At 42.8% G+C, this 20236-nt stretch overlaps 1 protein-coding gene across 7 annotated transcripts in view; it reads left to right on the top strand.

Annotated features, from left to right (window-relative positions):
- Positions 1 to 20236, top strand: part of CD47 (CD47 molecule) — a 43083-nt gene extending 22847 nt beyond the window's left edge. For 4 of the 7 annotated variants that reach the window (XM_075908216.2, XM_075908201.2, XM_075908187.2 and 1 more), the window contains 6 exons: positions 625 to 723; positions 3629 to 3718; positions 9735 to 9766; positions 11635 to 11659; positions 12735 to 12762; positions 17962 to 20236. In XM_075908216.2, coding sequence (XP_075764331.2) covers positions 625 to 723; positions 3629 to 3718; positions 9735 to 9766; positions 11635 to 11659; positions 12735 to 12760 — 272 coding nt within the window. In that variant the 3' untranslated portion in view covers positions 12761 to 12762; positions 17962 to 20236. The remainder of the gene's footprint in view (positions 1 to 624; positions 724 to 3628; positions 3719 to 9734; positions 9767 to 11634; positions 11660 to 12734; positions 12763 to 17961) is intronic. The other 3 variants (XM_075908195.2, XM_075908209.2, XM_075908225.2) reach the window with 3 other exon arrangements.

The following is a 20236-nucleotide window of genomic DNA, read 5'->3' as shown; positions in this document are numbered from 1 at the left end:
TGAATAAAACAGACCATTTATTTCATAACTATAAACACCTGATTTTAATGTTATGTATCGCATAATTTAAAAATAAACTGTTTATCAGAGTGTGTAAGGAAGGGCTGGGGATAGCAAGTGATGGACAGGAGGAGAATAGAGAGGGCGGGGCTTCAAGGAAGGGGCAGGGCGGTAGATCTTCACCTGTTCTGAGATTTAAAAAGTGATCTTGGGTGTAAAAAGGTTGGAGATCACTGTAATATCCTATGAATAATGGTGTAACCTGAGATCAGCTGCCTTTGGTGCTCAAGAAAAGAAGTGTGAATTGACTGCTTGGGAGATGGAGTAGGGATAGAATGCTTTGGGTAGCTCAGGCTCCTCATTCAGGATCATAGCATTGGGTTGCATCTGACCCTGGGGGATTTTTTGTTTGCTTTTATGCTTGTTGTTTTTCTTATTGTGTGCCTTGTCCTTTAAGGGGAATGCCTGTCTGTCTCCAGCTTTCTTTAGTTATCACTCAAGCTTCCCAGGACTAGGATTCAAAAGATTCTGGTTCTTAGCCCAGTTTAGATCACACACCTTTCATGTTTTCTTCTGTTGTCCTTTCACAAACTACAGTAGACTATATGTTTTCCATCCCCCCAGTGTCTGGAAGCAAGTTATCACGGTTTGACATTTTTCTGCTAGTTGTGGAATCACTTGGTTATGTGATTGCCCTCATCGGATTTGCCCTGTGCGTAACAGGTAAGTGATATAGCTTGTTTCAATGTTAGTAATTTGCAATAATGAGAATCGCTTATTTTTAAAAAAAAAAAAAGTATTTTGTGTCTGTTCATTTTTCCTTTGCCTGTATGTAGTGGTAACAATTTATATGTACGTTAACACTGGAATATTTTGTAAAATGTTTTTTCTGTTTAACGTTTTAGCAGCAATTCGCTATAAATGTAATCCAGGACCCCTGTGTTACTTACTACAAATGTATCTGGTGAAGGAAAAAGAGCGCTAAGGCATTAGGTTACATAGTCTTACTAATGAAACTATACTGTCTAGCATGACTGTGTCCTGAAAGATGTTACCTGAAAAAGGAGTGTTTTATTTTACTATGTATTTTGCAACATTGCATACCCTGAAGAGTCACCTATAACCAGCATTGACCTTCATGACTCTGTTATTTTGATTGTGCTTCACAGTCTCAAAAAGAACACACACATGCGCAGAGGCAGAATCCATTTCTTACTCATTTAAACATAGATCAGGATGTTATATTTAGATAGATTACTAATCAAATAGTCAATGGAAATTCCATTAATAATCTAAGGTCTCCTCTGCCTTTGAACTGTAGCAAGCTTGAGCTCAGCAACATTATTTTGAAATGACTAGCTTTACAGGCAGTCCCCGGGTTACGTACAAGATAGGGACTGTAGGTTTGTTCTTAAGTTGAATCTGTATGTAAGTCGGAACTGGCGTCCAGATTCAGCCGCTGCTGAAACTTATCAGTTTCAACAGCGGCTGAATCTGGATGCCAGTTCCGACTTACATACAGATTCAACTTAAGAACCCCAGGCATCCCCAAGTCAGCTGCTGCTGAAACTGATCAGCGGCTGATTCCAGGAAGCCCGGGGCAGGGGCTTCCTGTAGTCAGCCACTGGTCAGTTTCAGCAGCAGCTGACTTGGGGATGCCTGGGGCAGAGCAGCTGGGGTGCTGCTGGGTTGGTCCAGTAGCGCTGCCGCTCCTCAGCACTACTGGACCAACCCAGCAGCACCCAAGCTGCTCTGCCCGAGGCGTCCTGATTCAGCTGCTGCTGAAACTGACCAGCAGTGGCTGAATCAGGACGCCTGGGGCAGAGCAGCTGGGGTACTGCCGGGTTGGTCCAGTAGCATCCAGAGCGGCGCTACGGGACCAACCAGCAGCGCCCCAGCTGCTGTACCACAGGCATCCGGAGCAAAGCCGCGGAGCACGGGGGCAGGGGGACAGCCCAGACTCGCCGTGGCTGTCCTGCTGCCCTCGGGCTCCACGGCTTTGCTCTGCTTTGCTCCCCGTCTCCCTGGTCTGCAGACCAGGGGGACGGGGAGAAAAGCGGCGGAACACGCGGGCAGCGGACAGCCCAGACACGTCTGGGCTGTCCGTTGCCCGTTTGCTCCGCCACTTCCTCTCTCTGGTCTGCTGGAGACCAGGGAGACGGGCCCCGTTCGTAACTGCGGATCCGACATAAGTCGGATCCGCATAACTCGGGGACTGCCTGTATTTTGAAATAACTTAGTCTGCGTCTACACAGCAGGCAGTTATTTTGAAATAATGTTGAAATACTGTCAAGCTGGATGACTTCTTACTCCATTTCTTATATGCCTCATTGTACGAGAAGTAAGAAGAGTGCTCTATTTCAAAATAAATGCCATGTAGAACTCCCGATTTCAAAAAAAGCTATTTTGACTTAAGCTACGTAATTGGCATAGCTCAGTTTGCATATTTTATTTCGAGTTAAGCCCTGCTGCGTAGATATTCCTTAAGATTCTGAGTCTGCCAACACTTACACAAATGCATGAAGTATGTAAATGTTTGCAGAAATATGACCTAAATGCTATCTCATCCAACATTTAAAGAAAAAAAAATCTGACAACTTTGTTGCTAATCTGTTTCATTTATCATGAATATTGGGTAGTATTTTTGTTTATGGTAGGGTGTAACATTTTCAAACAGAAGTGTTTTTTCCGAAACTGATGGTGTCCCTTTTACAGTCCCCAGTTACAGGATAAGACCGACTTTGTGTGTGTTTCTGAATGTTATGTTCAATATCTTTTAAAAAATTGAACATTTCAATATTTCAGTAGAAACTAGAGATCTTGAGTCTAAGCCTATGTGTAGCTTTAAGCAGATGAGTAGTCTTACTAAAGTTAAACTTAAGTTCTTTTCTTAGTAGGGGCCAGAATGAGTGTGCATTTTGGTGGGGAACCGGGTTAGGCTTTAATAGCCAAGTTCTTCTCTCAGTTTGTTGATGTAAATTTGGGGGATTTTTTGGAGAGACTCCAAATTTAGACTTGTGTGATTGAGAGCAAAATTTGGCCCAAAACATTTACTGTGTTTTTAATTCTCTCTCAAAATTATTTTTATTGTATTATATTTGCACAATACTGTAAATAGAGATTTTAACTGGTAAGCATGAGACTTATTGGTATGCTTACCAGTTAGCTGGCCCTTGCCAACTAATTCTGGCAGCAGCTAGCCACATTGGGCTAGAGCACCCTTGGCCAAGGTGGGGCCTGGCAATGGGACACAATGGCCAGGGCGGGGTTGGCCGGCAGGGCAGACTGCAGGACCTAGGTTATGTTACCAGTTGTAAATAGGCAGTAGAAGTTTTAATCTAAAGGAGAAAAACACTGAATAATTAAAAAAGCTCTTTACAATGCAACAGATGGCTGTAGAATATTGATGCAGAATAAATGTATCTAATTTTTTTTAAATGACAATAGCGGAATCTATTCTAACACTACACAGAAAAAAATCCTTGTAACTTCTGAAATGTCCTTTTCTAGCTGATGAAAGAATACACACATACAGGAAACAGAAAAAATTCAGTTGAGAAATTACATCTTGTATGTTTCTTTGCCTGCTTGAAATAAAATATATAAATGTTTAATTTGTTTTCAACAGCATGCCCTCCAAAAAATGGTAGTGTTGTGATTATTGGCTTAGTCATTATTGCTTTTGTGGAAGTTGCTGGCCTGATTTTGGGGATTGTCGGTAAGTGGCACCTAATATTTTGTATTACGTTCTCACTGGTGTTTTAAACTGAATGTTCAAGAAAAATATTACCTGAATTCATTTTTTGGAAGTGAAAATAATTGTATTTAAAAAAGCATGTGATCTGATAGGTAGTTTAAAAGCATATATAGGGCCCTTAACTCCAAATACAGTTTCTTCTTCTTCGAGCGATTGCTCATGTGCATTCCAATTAGGTGTGCGTGCGCAACGTTCATGCGTTGTCGGACGTTTTTCCCTCAGCAGTACCCTTAGGGCCAGCGGAGAGACCCCTGGAGTAGCGCCAGTATATTGGCCCATATATACCCCTGCTGGCCCCCTCACCCACTCAGTTCCTTCTTACCGCCCTGACGTTGGAAAAACCCTCAGCTCATCTAGCAAATAGTTGTCTTCGGTATTGTTCTCTGTTTGCTCGACTTAAGACACTTTCACATTTCCGTTGCCCCCCATCACCTCAGATTCCTCAGATTTACTATGGTCTCAAACCACTACCAATTCACAGCCCTTCCATTTGGTATCTCCACGGCCCCTTGGGTTTTTCGCTGCACTCAGCAAAAGGGGCATTCAGGTGTTCCCCTGTCTAGCCGACTGGCTCCTGAAAAGGGGCTCGCAGTTCTGATTCTTTGACCTAGGTCTTTTGTTAAACCTGGACAAGTCTTCCCTAACGCCCAATCCGATAATAGAGTTTGTGGGAGCCACCTTGGACTCTACCTCAGCGAGAGCCTCCCTGTCAAGCTCCCAGTTCCTCGTGATACAGGCAGCAGTCAGGGAGCTCCAGAACTTTCCAGTGACCACCACCCGAACTTGCATGCGCCTCCTGGGCCTCATAGCCATATGCACTTATGTAGTGCAATACGCCAGACTGCGCATGCGCTCACTACATTTGTGGCTATTGTGAGCCCACAACCCAGTTGTCCATTCATGGGATAGGGTGGTGACAGTCCTCCTGTCCTTCTCGCACTGAACTGGTGGACCAACCTGGCAGAAGTCTCCGTGGGGGTACCTTTTTCCAGGTTGATACCGCCCACCCAAATCGTCACAGACGCGTCGGACACCAGCTGGGGAGCCCACCTGGGAGTCACTCACACTCACACTCACACTCACACTCACACTCACACTCACACTCACACTCACACTCACACTCACACTCACACTCACACTCACACTCACACACACAGTATGTGGTCTCTGGACAAGATCTCCCTGCATATCAACTTCAGGGAGCTCCGAGCAGTCCAACTGGCTTGTGTAGTTTTCCTTCACCACCTAAGGGGCAAGTCTGTCCTCATCCTATCGGACAGTACCACTGTGGTGGTGTATATAAACAAGAAGGGCGGGGCTCATTCCCCTCGCATGCGCTTGGAGAGGCGATTCACCTGTGGGAACTCTGCATCGGGGCCAATATACACCTGACAGCCTCATACCTCCCGGGCTTCCAGAACGTCCTGGCGGATGAACTGAGCAGGTCCTTCACAGGACACGAATGGTCTTTGAGGTGGGATGTAGCCCAATCTGTCTTCCATGCATGGGGGTCTCCCCATGTGGACTGCTTCGCTACAGGGCAGAACAGGAAGTGCCACCGATTTTTGCTCCCTCATGGGACAGGGCTCACTGGGAGATACTCTCCTTCTCCCCTGGCCGCAGGGCCTACTATATGCCTTCCCACTAATCCACAAGGTATTATTGAGGGTGCGGGAGTTCAGTGCATCCCTGATTTTAATCGCTCCAGCATGGCTCAAGCAGCACTGGGCCTCAATCCTCCTTATCTGTCATGCGAGAGACCCATGACCCTTCCACTGCTTCCAGACTTGATTACTCAAGACTCGGGCAGGCTCCGCCACCCGGACCTGCACTCGACAGCGTGGAAGTTCCATGGTTAATGGCTGAGGAGCTTCATTGCTTGGAACGGGTCCAGGGAGCAGGAAGCCCTCCAGTAGGACCACATACCTGGCTAAGTGGAAACGGTTCTGTATCTGGGCTGCCCAGAACGGGGGTATACTCAAGGCGAACTGCGATCCCCTTGATCCTGGATTACCTGTTAGACCTCAGGCTCCAGGACCTCTCTTCCTCCATCAAGGTTCACTTGGTGGCCATTTTGGCCTTCCACCCAGGGGAAGTGGGGAAAACCCTGTTTGCCATCCCAGTGGTCAACAGGTTTCTGAAAGGGTTGGAGAGGCTCTACCCACAGGTCCGCCAGCCTGTCCCCAAGTGGGACCTAAACCTGGTCCTTTCCAAACTGATGGGACCCCCATTCGAACTGTTAGTGACGTGTTCCCTTTTATACCTGTCATATAAGGTGTGTCTCATGGTGGTCCTCACATCTGCCAGGCAGGTATCCAAACTCAGGGCACTCACCTCGGATCTCCTCTACACGGTCTTTTTTTTAAAGACGAGGTTAGGCTCCACCCCAACCTGGCCTTTCTGCCTAAGGTGGTGTCTTCCTTTCACACCTCGCAGGACATTTTCCTCCCGTTTTTTTTTTTTTTTACCCGAAGCTGCATGTGTCTGGGAAAGAACAGGCTTTACACACTTTAGATGTGCTCAGGGCATTAGCTTTTTACTTAGAAAGGACAAAGCCATTCAGGAAGTCACTGCAACTCTTTGTAGCCACTGCCGAATGGCCAAGGGGCTAACCCGTGTTCTCGCAGCAGATCTTGTCTTGGATAACGGTTTGTATCCAGGAGTGCTATGTCCGAGCAGGAGTACTGGTCCTGCTCACTAGAGCGCTCTCCACGAGTGCTGTGGAAGCCTCCACCGCTTTCATGGCACAGGCTCCCATCCTCGATATTTGCAGAGCCGCAACATGGTCCTCTGTCCATACCTTCGCCAATCACTATGCGCTAATGCATCAAGCCAGGGAGAACGCTGCCCTGGGCAGGATGGTCCTCCACTCCTCTATAGTTTCAACATCCAGACCTTCTCCGTAGGTTCTGCTTTGGAGTCACCTAATTGGAATGCACATAAGCAATCACTCGAAGAAGAAAGAATGGTTACTTCCCTCGTAACTGTGATTTTTCGAGATGTGTCGCTCATGTCCATTCCAAATCCCCGCCCACCGCCCTTTCTCTGGTGTATTCTGGTAAGAAGGAACTGAGTGGATGAGGGGGCCAGCAGGGGTATATATGGGCCAATATACTGGTACCACTCCAGGGGACTCCTTGCTGGCCCTAAGGGTACTGCTGAGGGAAAAACTTCTGACGATGTGTGCATGCTGCGCGCGCACACCTAATTGGAATGCACATGAGCACCACATCTCGAAGAGTCACAGTTACAAGGTTAAGTAACCATTCTTTCCTTTTCGCCACTGATCTGAAATGCATTCCCCTCCCCCCGTGAACCTTCTTCCTAAAAAAACTCTTTTTTCTGAGGAGCAGGGAGAATGTCTGGTAGATATTTTGTGAATGGAATTCCTGTAGTGAACAATGTGGTCCACTTACGCTTTTCCGAAGGAAAACTTCCAGGAAGGCCTCTGGCCATTAATATAACTCTAGAATTGGTGTTATGAACATAGCCTGATTTGTATTTCTCATATTGCATGTACTGGTCTCATCATCCAATACTGTCAACTAATAAAGTAATCAGTCATATAATCTAATCCTGTGCTTTTGGAGTATATGGTATATACTTGTAGAAAAACAAACTTTTTTAGGAAGTAGATCCAGGAGAGGATCAAAAAGTGAGTAGGTAAAATGACCAAGACAGGAAGGACACTTATATGCAGAAGGAGAATTGGGAGGGATTACGGTAGTTTGGGAGAGAGCTTTTTTCTTTGTGTATGAGAGTCAGGTCCAGAAGGAACCTGTACCTCTACCTGAATGATGGAATTTGCGGGATCTCCCAGGACGCTGCCTCTCGCTGACTCTGTGCCAGCCCTGCTTCTTGGCTCTGGCTTGCTGCTGCTAGCTCACTGGGCTGTCCGGGGACAGAGCTCCCCAACTGTCATGGCCCCGCTTCTGTCCCACCCGCTTCTGTCCCACCCTGCTTCTCGAGGTTGGGGCTACACAGCTGCCCTACTGTGCCGTGCCAGGTTAGGGCTCCACGGCTGCCCGCTGTGCCGCGCCGGGGCGGTGCTGTACAGAACAAGGCTCATCCATCTCAGTGGTGGGTCTGCCTGCTGCTGGACTCCCAACCACCTCGCACTCCCGGGTGCCGGGGTCTCTAGTCCAGCAACATCCATGATTCTGCCAGACCACAGATGTTGCTGGATTTAGGAGGTTGAACCTGTAGTTATGGGACAAATTCTGCATTTGGATATTTGCAGAGTGGAAGTTGTGGAGCTGATCTATAATATGTTCTGAATTTTGTATGAAACTTGGTTATTAGGATAGATACTTATGATTGTATGTGATGATTGAAATGTTTATTGTATTCATACAGTGATTTCTTTTAATCGAAAGGCTGTTAGGAAACTAGCAGGAAGGCAGAACAATGACTACGTAAATCATTTCCCCATAAACAAAGTGAAAGTCATGTGATGTTGCCTGAGCTCTGAACTAGGAAGATGCTCTCCATCCAAAGTTACAAGACTTGTTTTGCTAAGGCTTGGAGCTAGAACAGTTCGAAAGGACAATAAACAGTTTAAAATTATTCTCTAGAGAGAGGGAGGCAGTTTCTATGTAGCTGTTTGCTGAGAGAAGACTGGCAGAGACAGACATTTTGCAGAATGGTCTGAAGAAGCAAACATGACCTGCCCATTACTATAAGGTGGTGCGATTAGGGTAAAATAAACACACACAGCCATTTTGTTGTGTAAAAACTCTCTCATATTCTACTCTGCTCTTGCTAAGATTAAACAATGATTTAATCTGGTCACCTGTATTAACTGCTGGTTAAAAGCTCTCAAAATGAAGACTTGCAGATGCTGATCCCCTTGGGACTGCTGAGTTGTTATGGTTAATATTCGCGTACTGTACCCTGGTCCTGGCCCAACCATAGGTGAATCAGAATTCTACCCCAGGAGATGTAAAGGCATGAAGCTTGACACCTGAGACCATGAACTGAGAGAGAGGCCGGAAGAGGCAACAGAGTAACTATAACACAGCTTCTGTTGATTTTGATGGGCATTGCCTGTGCATCTCTCGGGGACAGAGTTTGGCTTTGGTGCAATATGCTAATAATTTAAAATAGTTTCGCCTTTGTGGTTTTATATCACAGGTTATGTTGGTACAGTTTTAATAGATACAATTATAGGAGACAGGAAGTAGATTTTATTTTGGTGAAATCCCATTGTAAGATCAGTGTTTGTGATGCATTTTCATGTGGTGAGCTAAGCAAACAATAGTTCAGAGTCCAGCCAGCACAAGACTGCTGGGCTACGTCTACACTGGCCCCTTTTCCGAAAGGGGCATGCTAATTTCACAGGTCGTAATAGGGAAATCCGCGGGGGATTTAAATATCCCCCGCGGCATTTAAATAAAAATGTCCGCCGCTTTTTTCCGGCTTGTAGAAAAGCCGGAAAAGAACGTCTACACTGGCCCCGATCCTCCGGAAAAAAGCCCTTAGAATAAGTAGGAATAAGAGATCCTCCGGAAAAGTGCTTTTTTCCGGAGGATCGGGGCCAGTGTAGATGTTCTTTTCCGGCTTTTCTACAAGCCGGAAAAAAGCGGCGGACATTTTTATTTAAATGCCGCGGGGGATATTTAAATCCCCCGCGGATTTCCCTATTACGACCTGTGAAATTAGCATGCCCCTTTCGGAAAAGGGGCCAGTGTAGACTTAGTCCTGTAGTAGTAATAATAATGCTCTTGTAGATAGCTCTCAGTGCATTAGTTGAATAAATACGTGGAGCACATGCACTAGCAACATTTAATTCCTCTACAGAAGTGTGATGCAGACTCCTAAAATTTATAGATCACACAAAGTAGCGAGATAACTAACCAAGGATTTTATTTTACTATTGTTTCTTTCCTCCAGCTTTTGACTCTTCTGTTAAACGTTGAATTCTTTTATATGACTAACACCATCCATATTCATTTTTATGTTCTGTAATATTTTTTAGGCTATACCAAGAAAGACCATCAACCTTCAATGGTAAGCTTAAAAGTAATACATTTGGGGTGACTAGATGGCTCAGAGGTATGGCAATGAGATACTGAGCCTTTCACAACTAGTTTGAATGTAGACTAGTTTGATGGTAGCAAGTAAAACTTACTGCTATATGGTAGGGATGTTTGGGTGTAAAGGTCTAACTGATAAGTGCATGCTTATTTATTAATGGTGTTAGTTACAGTCAGCAAAGCCTCCTTCCCCAGAGCCAGGTGGTCAAAGGCTGCTAGCTTCACCCCCAGAGAGAAGCCTGCTGCTCAAGTAACTGTAACATCCCTACTATATGGTAGCTATCCAGTGGTCTGTGTTAATGAATGAATGCTCTTAGTCCAGTTCCTGATTATCTACTGCCTCTGTAGTTGGTTTCTTTCCTGGCTAGCTTCTCTGACAGGCTAAGGATTTGAGTAGGCATGGAATAATAGAGCTGCCCTCTCCATCTCAAGTTGGAAGGACCATTGGGTGGTCAGACTGTATAAGGAAACTTGTTGTTCCACTGATCATGCTGCATATTTTGTGTGTCTGGATACCTGTGCAGCTTTTTGGTACTAAGTAGTGTGAAAATTTAATAAAACAAGATTTCAATCTCTTTCATAAATTATTTCCTCCTGCTTCCTCAAAAAAATGTTTTGTCTAGATTTCTTTTATTGCTGAAGGTCTAACACTTTTTTGTGTTCCCAGCTACATAAATGTTATAACATTAATAATTTTTTTTACAATGCCCATAATATTGAGGAGGCCATCTGAAAACAGAATGGCTGTTTTCTTTAGATAATGTAAAATAAGTGTGTGTGGTGGTCTTTCTAAAAGTAATCCTGATTTTGCAGCCTGCCCAAGTGGTTTGGTGTGTGGTGTTTGTTTTTTGGATACTAGGAGCAAATTGCCTCCTAAAACTATGATTACCCTGTTTTCCATAGGATAACCTCATATAAACTGGCCTTTTTTAAGCATCAGAATTGCTATCATTTTAGATGTCTGATTACTGGGTGGACTCATGCCTAGGTGCCCCAGTGTTTGGCTCGGGATGATTCCAAGAGAGAGAGACAGATTGTTTTGTAGGAGCTATAAGGGGTACGTAGGAATTGAGAGGCCCAATACAATTCTGGTCTGAAAATCAGGTGCCTGCTTCCTTCAAGACACATTCAACACATTGCGATGAGTTAAAGGGGGTTCTAAAAAGATGTGCAGTAGCCTTTTAAATTAAAGCATTTAAAAAAAATTTGTAACATACGGGCTTTTGGTAACTTTACACTCAGAAGTTTATGATTTGTTGTTAGTAGGACAGATTTCTAAAATAACTCTTGACACTTTCTTAAGTGCTAGGGGAAAAGGGTGTGGATTTGAGACTGTCAACATTAATCCTTTAAAATCTACTAAGTTTCCTGTTTGGCCATATTGCTCTGCCGTTGGTTAGTTTCCTACTGGATAAAATGCACAGATATTTGCAATGCCTCTTTCTAGAGCTATTCATTCTTGCTTTTTAAACTTGGTGCTGTTTGCTTCCTGGAACACTGAGAAGATTTGTGGAGAAAAGCCGTTGCTACTTCATTTAGTATTGTGACTTATTGTGTATCTCTTGCCACTCTGGAGACGTTTTCTAGGACAGTGAGACTCCTGATGTGGCAGGAGATAACATGAAGAAAGTGCAATCATTGATGGATTTGAGTTTCATAATCATAGTTACTAATCTTTAACGTCTTTCATTTTTGTAGAATCACTACTTATTGTATGTCAATTAGAGTAATTTAACTATGGTGAGCCAAAAATAGACATGAAGGGGTGGGTGGGTGGGAGGGTGTGTGTGTGTGTGTGTGTGTGTGTGTATATATATATAAATATTTTTAAATATTTTACAGAAATCTGTGGAAGAGCCACTTAATGGTAGGTGGTAATCAAAATCTTAAGTTTTTACTTAAAGAATTATAAAAAGCCTTTTAGAGATGGCTCAGAACTTAGCTAATTACTTAGTTCTGTTGCTTGGGACAAGGGCTCTTTGAATCACTGAGAGTTTGAGGCATCACTGATAATGTGATACCTGCAACTATGGGCATAAGGGAGAATACTATGTGTACAGTATCTACAACTGCTAGACATTTTGCTGATTGCTTTAGAATAAAAGTAGCATCACAGCTGCAGCAATATTCCTATCTGCTTTATAAAAAGGCCGCCTATTAATAAGGAAAAAGGTAGGCTGTTGTTGAGCCAGTCATCTTTATGGGGTGCTGTGAGACAAGGGGCTTTCGTAGTGGGGTAAAGCAAAATCTCACTATTCAGTGGTCTTGGATTTGGATGGTGGTGGTGTAAAACAATATGGGAAGGAAACACTGGAAATACTTAGGCTACGTCTAGACTGACATGATTTTCTGGAAATGCTTTTAACGGAAAAGTTTTCCATTAAAAGCATTTTCGGAAAAGCGCGTCTAGATTGGCAGGACGCTTTTCCACAAAAGCACCTTTTGCGGAAAAGCATCCGTGGCCAATCTAGACGCGCTTTTCCGCAAAAAAAGCTCCGGTCGCCATTTTCGCAATCGGGGCTTTTTTGCAGAAAACAAAACTCTGCTGTCTACACTGGCCCTTTTGTGCAAAAGTTTTTCAGAAAAAGACTTTTGCCTGAACGGGAGCAGCATAGTATTTCTGCAAAAGCACTGACAATCTCATTTGAGATTGTCAGTGCTTTTGCAGAAATTCAAGCGGCCAGTGTAGACAGCTGGCAAGTTTTTTCCGGAAAAGCGGTTGCTTTTTCGGAAAAAGTGGCCAGTCTAGACACAGCCTAAGTGTGGAGGTTGTTTATAGTGGAAGAAGGGTAGACCTAAATTTGTGGTCTTTAGACTATTCAAAATTCACTAGTTGGCATACTGGAAAGTAGTGATGTTTCAAAACTAATCAGAATGCTAATCATGTAACATTTCTAATTATTTTCTTGACTAATTACTAATCCTCTGCTTGGCTTTTAAAGACGCAAAAGGAGTGATGTTAGAATGATGGTAAGTCGAATGTTATGTGCCACTGTAGATTTTGATCGATTAACTAACATTTACTTTGGGATTTTAAAATTAAAAAATCATCCTGTACAGAGGATGCTGCTAATATGTGATACAGCATAGGATAGAGATTGCATGGAAAGTACAATCTTTTAAGTTACATTGCATTGCACTGTGATTGTTATAGCTGACCTGAAGGCAGATGTGTTTGTATTTTTTTTTTTACACTGCTTTATGATTTAGAGGACTGAAAGGTATGCGTGCTTTTCTAAGTGTTGGATTATTTCTGCTATTTTTTTATCTTGGAAATAGCAGAAATGTCAAGTCTTATCTTTGTTTAGCTGCAGGTCTCCTTTTTAACAATAAGAAATGAAAACTGGAACATCTCTTAACCCTTACCAAAAGAGCTGGAGGTATAGAATCATGAATAAAAAAAGACTGTTAAGTGAGTGAATTAAAGAGGTGTTAAGAAAAAAGAATACTGTTCACTAAAGTAGATATCACTTTGTAATGTCATAAGCTTCCGAATAAGCTTATCTACAGAGTCTTCCAGTAAAAAGAGGATCGCCAACTGAATTTCTAATTAAAAAAACCAAGCAGACTTATTACTTTTTTCCCCCTGGTTGTGAGGTAAAGCGTGTATGTAGAGCTTTCAGTCTCCTTTATGAAATATAACAAATCAAAGACAGGACAAAATGTTCCATTATTTTCCTCTCCTTTGCTGATTATCTTTAAAGAAACATTGTCAAGTAGTTAAGGCCTAAGAATGTAAAATCCCAATTATTTAACTAGTTAAACCAGGCCGGTGGGGCTGGAGCAGCGCGCTGCCCCCAGCAGTTAAACATTAACATCCCTGTTAGGGCATAGCTTTTTAGACTTTTGTCCTTTAAAAATAAAAATGTTCAGAATATTTTTTTTAAGAATATACTAAGTGAAATGAATTTTAAGCATTCTCCTGATTAGTTGGAAACTCAATCACTTTTTAATACAGGCAGTCCCTGGGTTACGTACAAGATAGGGACTGTAGGTTTGTTCTTAAGTTGAATCTGTATGTAAGTCGGAACTGGTGTCCAGATTCAGACACTGCAGCGCCGCTCTGGGCACTACTGGACCAACCCGGCAGCACCCCAGCTGCTCTGCCCCAGGTCCTGATTCAGCCGCTGCTGGTCAGTTTCAGCTGTTCAGAATCTGCTGAAACTGACCAGCGCTGACTACAGGAAGCCCCAGGCAGAGTTGCTCTGGCCCTGGGCTTCCTGGAATCAGCTGCTGATCAGTTTCAGCAGCAGCTGACTTGGGGACGCCTGGGGTTCTTAAGTTGATTCTGTATGTAAGTCAGAACTGGCAGTCAGTTTCAGCACAGGACCAATCGGCAGCGCCCCAGCTGCTCTGCCCCAGAGTCCAAAACAAAAGCCTGGTCTGCTGGGAGGGGGGGGGGAGCACACTAGCTGCACCCCCCCCCCCCCAGCAGACCAGGGACACGGGGAGCAGAGCCACAGCGGCAGCAGGGTGCCGCGCCTCTGAGGCTTTGCTCTGGCAAAGCTTCAGAGGCGCGGGACCCCGCCGCGACTGCGGCTTCAGTCTGGGTGCCTGTGGTCTGCTAGGGACGGTCCCCAGCAGACCACAGGCACCCAGACTGAAGCGGCAGCAGCGGCGGTTCCCCGCGCTTCTGAGGCTTTGCTCTGGCAAAGCCTCAGAAGCGCGGGAACCTGCCCGGTGCCCCTGGTCTGCTAGAGACGGTCTCCAGCAGACCAGGGGCACCGGAGCAGCTTACGAACGGGGCTTTCTCGCCCCGACCTCCGGGGCGAGAGAGCCCCGTTCGTAAGTGCGGATCCGACGTAAGTCGGGGACTGCCTGTAGTACATTGGATCCAGAAAATGACTGTGGACTATCCAAAGAGATGTGCAAGAAGTTAAAGCAAAAATTATTAAATGTCATTTTTAAATCTCTAGCAATTGTAATAATCATATATGTGATTAGTAGTACAAAGTGTGGCTTACAATATTGTGTATTAATTTGACTGTCACTTTAGATTGTTAAATTTTCACTTATAAACTGTTCTTGGTCTCGAATATGCAGATTATTCTTGCACTTAGAAATTATTTTATCTATAATAGGTTTTTGAGGGAATGCTATTGGTTAAATCTGCTTACCAAAAATCCTTTTGACCAATTTATAATGTGAGATACTATTTTTTAAATTAAGATTTAATGGCGCATTTAGTTTTCTGTTCACTGATGTATTTGATTGAAAAACTACCTTTGAAATGGTTACAATATTTAACTAAAATAGAGTGTGGTGACCTTATGTTTTGTCTGCTTTGACTGTTGTTGCTACAATTCTCCCAATACATTACTTGCACACTGGTATCTTAAGGACTACACTGTTAAATCTACCACTTTATCCAGTGTGGTCATGGCAGCAGTTTGAGAATGTTTGACAGCCATCAAACACTTAAGAAAGAAATGCACACCCTTACAATGTGAGCTTGCTTAAAGAATGACAAATTTGCTTTAATGGAGACAAGAGTGGGGTTTGGTTTTGTTTGGTTTTGTTTTATGACGTGCACAGTTTAACAAAAAGTTTGAGCTAAGGCAGCCATCAAACATTTAAGAAAGAAATGCCCACCCCTACCAGAGAAGAATCTCTATAATTTAGTACGTACCCTGAAAATTGTGATAGCAAACCATGCATTTCATAGTGTGTCTGCACTGCTTGACTTTATCCGGTAGAGAATTCCCTTGATTTTGTGAGTTTGTCAGCCTTTTCAGTTATTGTTTTAATGGTCCATGTTCTAATCTTACATATAGACTACTACTTTTTCTTAATTCCTCCCCTAGTGTGTCATATTTCTTGATCTCAGGCACCAACCACGTAAGTCAGTGGTTGGCAGCCTGTGGCCCAGTGACCACGTGCGACCCATTGGCATCCCATGTGTGTCCTGTGCACACCCTTTCTGCCCCTTTCATCCACATCTCTTGTGCACTGTGGGCCCCACACTTGCTTATTCCTCTCTTTCCCTCCCAGCACTTTTGGAGTGCCATAAATTAGCTGATTTGTGCCCTGTCCCTGCCCCTCCTTCTTCCTCCCAGAGCTTGAAAGGCACAGATTGTGGCATTCAAGCTCTAGGCGAGGAGGAGAGGGATGGGCCCCAAATCAGCCAATTCATGGCATCCCAGAAGTGCTGGGAGGGAAAGAAAGGTGCAGTGACAGGGTCACGCTTGGGAGAAGAGGCAGGGATTTGATTTTTGTCTAGTAAGTATACATATTTTTTTATTTGAAGTTGAAGACAGTTGTATTAATATATGTCTGATTAAAGCATTTCTACTTGTTAGCATGCCCTATATTAATGTATTTAATCTTATTCTTGGAGTCATGATTAGTTCACATGACTGATTCAGTATTGCAGACCACTCACTAGCCTTGGTTGACCATCGCTGACATAAGTACTAGGAGACACTATTCCTACTTTACTATTCCCCAGAGGTTGAGCATTGCACTTCAAGGAAACTCAAAGACCCTGAGTCTAATGAGAATTCTAAATTATTAGAGGGTTTTTCCCAACCATTTTTTCACTTGTGCAAAGCACACATGGAACTAGAGGCAGCTGGTAAGATTATTGGCTGACACTAATTTATTGATCATTTAATATTCCAGCTTGTTTGTAAATACAGTATACTGATGAATTTGTATAACTCATAAATTATATGATTCATTCAAGTACACATAAGGACTGCTTTTTCAGCCTCTATGAATGCATCTGCTCATACGACACAGTGAATAACTTTACCAGCATCCCTTACAGTAGTGGTCACCAGCCTTCTTAAGCACAAGATCACTTTTTTAAAAGAACTGCAATCCAGGAACTACTTCAAACCCTAATACTCTTGTGCCGCCTCCTTTATGCCCCTTCTCCGAGGCCCTGCCTCTGCTTACTCCATCCTTCCTCCCTCCTTTTCATCAGGCAGGGGCAGAGAGTTGGGGTGCAATCTCTGATCTTGGGTTAAGGGACTTGGAGTGTTAAGATGGGCTCTCAGCTGAGCCTGGGGTAGGGGTTGGGGTACAGGAGGGGGTTTATGACTGGGACAGGGGTACAGGCTCTATAAGGGAATTTGAGTCCAGGGGGCTCAGGGCTAGGGCAGGGACTTGAGGTGCAGGAGTGGGTTTATGACTGGGGCAAGCATTCAGAATGCAGGCTCCAGGTGGACACTGCTTACCTTAGGTGGCTCCTGGGTGGTAGTACAGTGGGGCAACGGTAGGCTCACCCCTGCCCTGGTGCTGCACCACTCTCAAAAGCAGTCAGCAAACTCCCTCCATCCCAAGCTCTGTTGTGCCCCCTCTATTCTGTGGTGATAGACTACAGGGTGGGAGAGGGAGCACCCTGACATCAGCACCCCCTCCTCTCCCTTCCCAGCAGGGGCAGGAGGTGCACAGCAGTGGGGGAAGAGGCAGTTGAAGTGTCAACATTTGATAGCCCTGGCCAAACCATTCAGGATCACCTGTCATGCTCCAAGACCCACCAGTAGATCCAAATCTACTGGTTGGTGACCACTGCCTTACAGTGATAAAAGCAGTTAGTCATTTGGTATAACTGAAAAAAATACAGTGAGGGAAGGCTCTCACAGGAAGTATATGACTCCTATTTGAGAAATCAGGATTGTGTTTTCCCCCAGCAATGATCTAACATTGCAGGCCATTATACTGTGCATTCGGTGTGTCTACATTTTCTTTAAATGTCATAAGTCAAACAGCAAAATGGGGTCAGTGCAACAGCATTTTACTTCTGAAGGCAAAATCTAGGTTGATGCACAATTTTAAATAAATAGTTCAGTGTTTTTTCTGAATCCTATTTGTGCAAACCAGAATTCTTCATACTATCTAAAAATACTGGGTGCAGACTTATTTAAAAAAAAAAGGGAAAAACAGGTCACTTAGGCACCTGCTGTTTTTGCCTTTAAAAATCGCCCGCTGAAGTAAAAGATTAAAACAGATCGTGCCAGAGCTGCGTAGAGAAATTATGCTGCAGTTGTACTATACCTTACTCAAGCCAATACTAGCCACCCTCAGTTTTATGAGTGTATTTATTTACACTTTTTAAAATTATGAAATTTGAATTTTGTGCTGCCGAACTAAGTGTAGGTGGATGTGGGTGAATGTAAATCAAAACATTTCTTGAATAATAGTTTTTGCTTTGTAATTTTCCAGGCTAACCTGTGAGAGTGACAGAATCTGCTACTGAGATGGTAATATGTGAAAAGAAATACATTTGTTTATACACCATGGCCTTTGATGATGCACTATTCAAAGAGAAGAAAATCAGGAACGTAGCTGTTTTGCATGTTTGGAAAAAATGATTTACATGTAATTCTATAATCACAGCGGCTGTAGTTCCATTCAAAAGAGAGATTTTTTTTTTTTCCTGGTGTATGTGTATGGGGGGAGAGCAGAAGGCACTGTTTATCAACCACACAACTTCTTGATAAGGTCACCATTAGTGATACCTTTACCAAAAACTATCAGTCAGTTCTGAAACTGGGCCAGGTCAGTGACCAAACGATACTAGTACTATGCTACTGGACCAATGCTTTGTGATAATTTAAACAAATCAGTATCGTATGAAATATGTCACCGTTTCTTTCCTGACTCACCCTCACATTTAAAAGATCTACTATGAAGTTTATATGACACAGGCTGTAATTACATTTAGATTATTGGGATTTTTTTGTGTGCATAGGCAAACTGTGTTCATGCCTCTATTGTATGTCTAGGAAGCGGCTGTTGTACAAATGTTACTTTTTCCACTTTGTATTATAGAAAACAGTGGCACTTACCACACTGAAACAAACTGCATAAACAAAACCTTGACTTTTTTAATGAGTACCCAAGTTCCTTCCATTCTCACATACTAAAATAATCTCCCTGTGTATATATAGTAGTTGTGTGATATTTTAATTGTTTTTTGTGACTCTCTTTGTAGTCTTTGAAATACTATTCAGCCCTGAGTTAATCAGCCCTACAGTTGTCGAGCACATCACCCATTCATTGATTTCATTGTTGAACATGGCTCTTAATATCCATATTTTACAGTCTATGGTACTGAAACCAGTCTCAGGCTTTCTCCTTTACAACCTAGAATTTCAGCTTGCTGAGAAATAATTTAAAAAAGCTGAGCATTTAAGAGTTAGCAGCATTTTAAATTTACTTTCTCATTTTGTCCCTTATTCCCAAGAATACATGCATAAAAACGTGAGCTATGTTAGCATCATGGGATCCTGCTACTTATGCCTTAATTGAAATTTGTCATCCTAGCTTTGTGATATTGTCATTAATTATGTCATAGACAGAAGACTCTTTCAGGCAGGGATAAGTAAATTGAGGTTCTGAACATATTCAAGTTTTACAGATAAAAAATGTATTAAAACCTAATTATAATCACTTCTACATGTGTAGTCTGTGAGGCCTTGCCTGCTCTTTTCATAGCTATACTTTGAGGGTTCCCCCACTGCAACTAGTAAGCAGCTTTCTGCTTTAACAGATTTTTGTTTAAAAACCCTTTTACGTTTCCTGTTGTTGTGACTGTAGCAATCCAGGGCTATGCTACAGTTTGATACAGAGATCTTGTTTTACATAGAACTAACTTTAGAGTCTGATCCCAGAGCCTTTATTCACATAGGCCCTGTGAGAGGACTATACACTTCAGTTAACCCAAGCTACACTCTTACAGAAGTTAATGGGATATGCACATGTATAAGTGTTAAGTGTAAACTTGAATCTGCTTTGTATGGTCCTACTCAATATTGCATTATTTCTTTAACGGTATATGGTTTTTGGAATGTGGTTTATCATTAGGGTATTTGTATGGATTTCAATTCTGTATGTCTTATTTAAGCCTTCTCTGTCATAGCAGCCATCAAAATAGTCCAGGTAAGATGTGAGAGACAGTATGGCTCATTAATAAGAGGCAATTCAGGGATTTCCATGATATTTTTGCATGGGGTGCCTCATTTGTACATATTTAGTTATTGATACTTTCTAGTAGTATACAGCAGCTCCAGGCAGTAACAAGCTTTGAAATTTCATTTTTCCTTACACTTAATATAGCTTTATAATTAACTCTCAGCAAATTGAAGTTTAGCAGCCACTCTTGTGCTGAAGACAAATCCTTTTAATAAAATACTACCAAAAAAATCAGTAGGATTGAATTCTGTACCATGGTACCATGTGCTTGTCTCTTAATCATACTGCTGTATGCAAAGGCTCTCCTTTTGGTTTCTCTTGGGCACCAATTAAAAAGTGTTAGTTAATTTTAAATTACTGGAGGGAAGATGACATTAAATGACTAATTCCAGTATATATAAAATAAGATTCTTGTTATTTGACATTTTAGATATCTGCAATCTTTACCCACGTGTGTTTATTTATGAAATATAACTTTATAAATATTGTGCTATTATACTTAATAAAACCACATTAAACTGTT

This window comes from Pelodiscus sinensis, chromosome 1 (genome assembly GCF_052426305.1).
Source record: "Pelodiscus sinensis isolate ZL-2025 chromosome 1, ASM5242630v1, whole genome shotgun sequence".
Lineage (NCBI taxonomy): Eukaryota > Metazoa > Chordata > Testudines > Trionychidae > Pelodiscus > Pelodiscus sinensis.
The sequence above is the reverse complement of the archived record's forward strand: the minus strand, read 5'-3'. Positions and strand labels throughout refer to the sequence as shown.